The 5000-nt window shown below is 38.3% G+C and overlaps 1 protein-coding gene across 1 annotated transcript in view; it reads left to right on the top strand.

Annotated features, from left to right (window-relative positions):
- Nucleotides 1-2161, top strand: part of LOC135113377 (organic cation transporter protein-like) — a 27306-nt gene extending 25145 nt beyond the window's left edge. Inside the window, 5 exon segments of the mRNA XM_064028634.1 lie at nt 662-741; nt 743-844; nt 1425-1562; nt 1564-1595; nt 2089-2161. Of these exon segments, the coding sequence (XP_063884704.1) occupies nt 662-741; nt 743-844; nt 1425-1562; nt 1564-1595; nt 2089-2161 (425 nt within the window).
- Nucleotides 2162-5000: the final 2839 nt, after the last annotated feature.

The raw sequence follows: 5000 nt of genomic DNA on the forward strand, positions 1-5000 counted from the left end.
AATATAGTTAAAAACACTGACAAAATTTAAATATCGCATGTAAAAAAAAAAAAAAAGAAGTCAGTTAAAAATACAGTTAAACACCAGAAAAAGCGCAGTTAAAACTAAAACGTGGCCTTAATTCCTCCGGTAGTCCTCTCTAGTAACACTTCACCACGGGAATTAATTGCCTGAATCATATCAACATCAAAATCACATTAGCCACGTCAATGAACTTTCCGCTCCTTTCTCTACAGCATATTAGTCTACCATTCTGATATTCTTCTCTTGAAACATTTCCTTTTAGTAACTTAGTGAGTGCAGCGTAGTAACATCAAAAGCACATTATTCAAACTGTACTGAACATTCTCACTTCCCCGCAGCATATTCCCTTATTTTCATATGTTTCACTATTTTTCCCTTTCTCTAAAACATATCTTCTTATTTTCGTATGCTCTAATATTCCACCTTCTCTATCATGTGTTCCAATATTCCCCATTCTCTAAAGCACACCACCTTATTTTCGTATGATGCAATGTTTTCTCTCCTCTAAGGCATACCTCCTTATTTTCGAATATTCCAATATTTTCCCAGTTCTCTAAAGCACACTCCCTTATTTTCATGTTCCAACGTTCTTATCACATTAGCCAACTCTCTAAGCTTTCTCCTCCCTTCCACGCAGCGTACTCCATAACGATTCTGTCTCTGGAGGTGATCGCCCGCTTCCTCATCACCATGTCCATCAACGTGGCGCAGCAGTACCCCCGTGGAGGTGCTGCCCACAGTGGCGCGCGCCCAGGGGTCAGGCGCCATCCACACCCTGGGATACCTGTCTGTCTTCTTGTCGCCTTATATCATCTACCTGGTGTGTTCTGTTTCCTTCTGTTACTGAATCACTTAAGTTTTTTTAGTAGATAGACATATTTTCTGTATGGTTACTCTTATGAAGTGACATATCATACTATTATTTCAGATTCTACATATTTACTGTTGTTTTAGACTCTAATAGTTAATTTATTATCTCACCGTCTCGTTTAGTGGCTGTAGTAGCAGTTTCAATCTAGGGGTAGGGATTACTCAAATATACGTAGTAACAAATATCATATTGTCATTTTAGTTTCTGGGAGTAAAATTTACTATTTCACTGTCTCGTTTAGTCCCTGTAGTTATATTTTCCTCTACGGTTACTGAAATGGAGCCACAAATATAATTTCGTTAACTGAGATTCTACAAATAGCCACTTATGATTCTAACGAGTTCATTTCCTATTTCAGTCATATTTTCACTCCAGAATTACTCACGAGACTCCCCACTTCTTCACAGTTCAAACTTAGCTTCTCTATTTCACAATCTCAGTTTCTGCAGCTCATACTCTTTGGTCGAACGAAGCCACAAATATCACCGTCATTCAAAATCCTAAGAGTTAATTCCCCACTTCTTCACAGTCTAAACTTGGCTTCGCTGTTCCCTTCATCATCCTGGGCTTGGTGTCAATTGCTGGCGGCATCACGAGTGTCCTACTGCCTGAGACTCTAGACCAGGACCTTCCAGACACCTTAGTGGACGGCGAAACCTTCTTTTGTCGGCCAGAGCTGCTGCTACAACCCATGGAGCAAGTACGTTGAAGGAAGGGCGAGGAGGAGATTGGGAATACGTTTAGGAAAGACTCACAAAGAGCAGAATAGAGAACAGAGAGGTGGGAGCATAAGAAAATAAAGCGTAGGAAAGGAAGAGGAGGGGAATGTGAATATAAGACTGAGGAAGAACAGTGTGTAGAACTAAGGGAAAATGGGGGAGATAAGAAAGGGTAGGAAAAGAGGAGGGAAGTGAGGATATAAGACTGGAGAAGAATAGTGTGTAGAATAAAGAGAAGGTGGAAGGATAGGAAAGACGGAAATCAATGGACGAGGAAGGGAATGGAAATGTAAGAATGGGGAGGAGTGGCCTGGGGAACAGAGAAATGGGAGGACAGGAAAGAAAGGTTGGATTGATGAATAGTATCTCCTTTATATTTGTCTAGATCTATGTATGTATCTACTCCTATCTAGCTTTTTCATACAACTCTCTTTCTTTAAGGTAACCAAGATAATTCATTCTCTTCACCCACAGACCACAAAAGGACGAGAAAGAGGAGCAGGACGAGATGACCATAGAGACGAAGAGTCTGACAAGTGGAGTATGATTGTTATCCTTCACTTTATCACTTCTTTACTCTTCAATGGGAACATAATTCTCACACACCTCACCATGTTCTCCCCTACTTTCAAGAACTTCCATCTAAGGTTACTAGAGTTCCCTAGGGTGTTTTCGTGACTCAGGTGGCAAATTAACAGATATTCTCCACCATCAGTGGGAAGAACACTCACGAAAATATGACTAACAATCTCTAATTAACGTCATCAGGGTTTCCAAGGTTGTTTTCGTGGCAAATTAATAGGAAATGTGCATCGTCAATGAGAAAAAGACTTAGGAACAACAATAGTCACCGTGGGCTTTTAAAAACATTCCAAGTGGTCAGTCAGTATTTCAAAATGCAAGTCCTGGCAAGATATTCTGAGTGGAAAGAGAACGAGTGCGTGTCAGGAAGAGTCGAGTACTACAGGTTTCCTTCCGCGAGGAGGAGGAGGAGGAGGAGGAGGAAGAGGAGGAGGAGGAGGAGGAGGAGGAGGAGGAGGAGGAGGAGGAGGAGGAGGAGGAGGAATGAACTGGGTGCCTTAAGATAGGAATAGAACATGAGAATAGGATCAATGAAGAGGAGGAAGGGGAAGAGGAGAAGGAGAAGGAGAAGAAAGGAGGAGGAGGAGAGGAGGAGGAGGAGGAGGAGGAGGAGGAGGAGGAGGAGGAACATAAGAACATAAGAAATAAGGGAAGCTGCAAGAAGCGACCAGGCTTACACGTGGCAGTCCCTGCATGAAACACACCTACCTATTTCCATCTGTTATCCCCATCCATAAACTTGTCTAATCTTCTCTTAAAGCTCTCTAGTGTCCTAGCACTAACTACATGATTGCTGAGTCCATTCCACTCATCTACCACTCTATTTGAGAACCAATTTTTTCCTATCTCCTTCCTAAACCTAAATTTTTTAAGCTTGAACCCGTTATTTCTTGTTCTAACCCTGGTTGCTGATCCTAAGAATTTTGCTTACATCTCCCTTGTTATAACCCTTATACCACTTAAAGACTAAGGAGGAGGAGGAGGAGGAGGAGGAGGAGGCGGGAGGAGGAGGAAGAGGAGGAGGAATGACATAAGTGCCTTAAGATGATGAATGAAAAATACGATCAGTGATGATAATTCCTGTGATATATATACATTCTTCGCCAATCCAGACCGGCAGTGATATACATAGCAATATCTGTATGCATAATAATAAGAGATGTGATTGTAACTAATAACTGAATATCTCCAGTAACACAAATCTAAACAAAATGCATCAAAACTATAAAAAGAAAATCAGTACCAATAACAAGTATGATAACTGAAGTAACTATGATGAAATAAAATATGAACGAAATACTTTAGGTTTAACACGGAATCTGCTCACGTGGTCTTTAATATATCAGGCTTACAAATACAATCAGCAATAAAATCAACGGTAACTGTAATAACAAACTATGCAAACGAAATCATCATGATAAACTAAAATATGAACAAAACATTACAAATTTGAAACGGTATCTCATCACGTGCTCTTGTGTTCGGTCAAAGTTAGATTTCCAGTAAGTTAAGGTTAGTTTCCTATGAAGTTCAATTAGCTTCATTTCCTTTAATAAAATAGATAAATAAATAAATAAATAAATAAATATGGGCGAAGTGTCCCTGAAATCACTCCTGTGAATCCACGTCACATTTTACCTTAAATGGTGTGGAATCTTACCAATAATTAACATCTCATTGATAGAAAGATGACTTTACTGAGGATATGAGCGTAAAGTGTTTCAGTGGTTCGGCCTTCTCTATAAGCGACCTTGTTTAAAGTTTCATGATTGGCAGACATCGGGGTTGACTTTACGTAAGGATCATATTCTGAAACACCTCTGGGCCACACTTCCACTGCTTTCAAAAGGCTCCAGCTGAAGTGACACAGGTTTTTAAGGATATTTTATGGTTCTAGTGACAGATTTACAACAATTCTACATCACTAAAACGAGAAACACTCTCTAGTACCCGTCTAATCAGCTCTAGCCTTTGAAAATAGTCGTGTTCAGAAAGCAGTTTCTCAGTATTAGTTTAAGTTACATGCTCGTCTTGAAAACTCTTGTCAACTTCTTGCTTCTCTCGCGCGGCGTCCCTGTGACTGTGATAGCGTGCACTTATAGTACAGGAACCAAAGATATTACTCTGAGACGTTTAATGGGACCGAATAGTTGGTTGGGATGTCAGTTTTATTCCTTTTAATAATTTTTTTCCGCACCCAGTCCGACCCCCACAAAAAAAAAAAATAAATAAATAAATAAATAAAATAAATAAATAAATAAAATAAATAAATAAATAAATAAATAAATATAATAAAAAAAAAAACACAAAATAAATCCCTCATATTAATTATTTGCACGCTCAAATGCATTTATGAGATCGAATTATTTATAGTGAATAGGAATATTTTGTAGTGAACAAAATACATAAATAAATAAAAGTACAAGCACACGTATTCAGAGTTTGTGATTTGAAATGCGTTGGTAAGACGAAATGATTTATATTGCATAAGAATATTTTATAGTGTAGGAAGAGCAGAGTTTTATTCTCAGTATAATTATATTTCATTCTTCCAAAAAGAAAAGGAAAAGTACACAGATTTAGCTTTTGTGGTTTGAAAGATGTTCTTATTAGTATGAATATTCTATAGAGTAAGAAAAGCAGTCTTATTTTTGTATAATTTTATCTTATCTCCCCAGAGTAGATTCAGCGTTTGTGGTTTGAAAAGTGTTTATGGAACCAAATATTTCATACGTTACGAGTACACGTTTATTTATTTATTTTTTTTGGGGCTTAGCTTGCCTCTCAAAAATGAAGAAAAAAGA

The sequence above is a fragment of the Scylla paramamosain genome, chromosome 25, assembly GCF_035594125.1.
Source record: "Scylla paramamosain isolate STU-SP2022 chromosome 25, ASM3559412v1, whole genome shotgun sequence".
Classification (NCBI taxonomy): domain Eukaryota; kingdom Metazoa; phylum Arthropoda; class Malacostraca; order Decapoda; family Portunidae; genus Scylla; species Scylla paramamosain.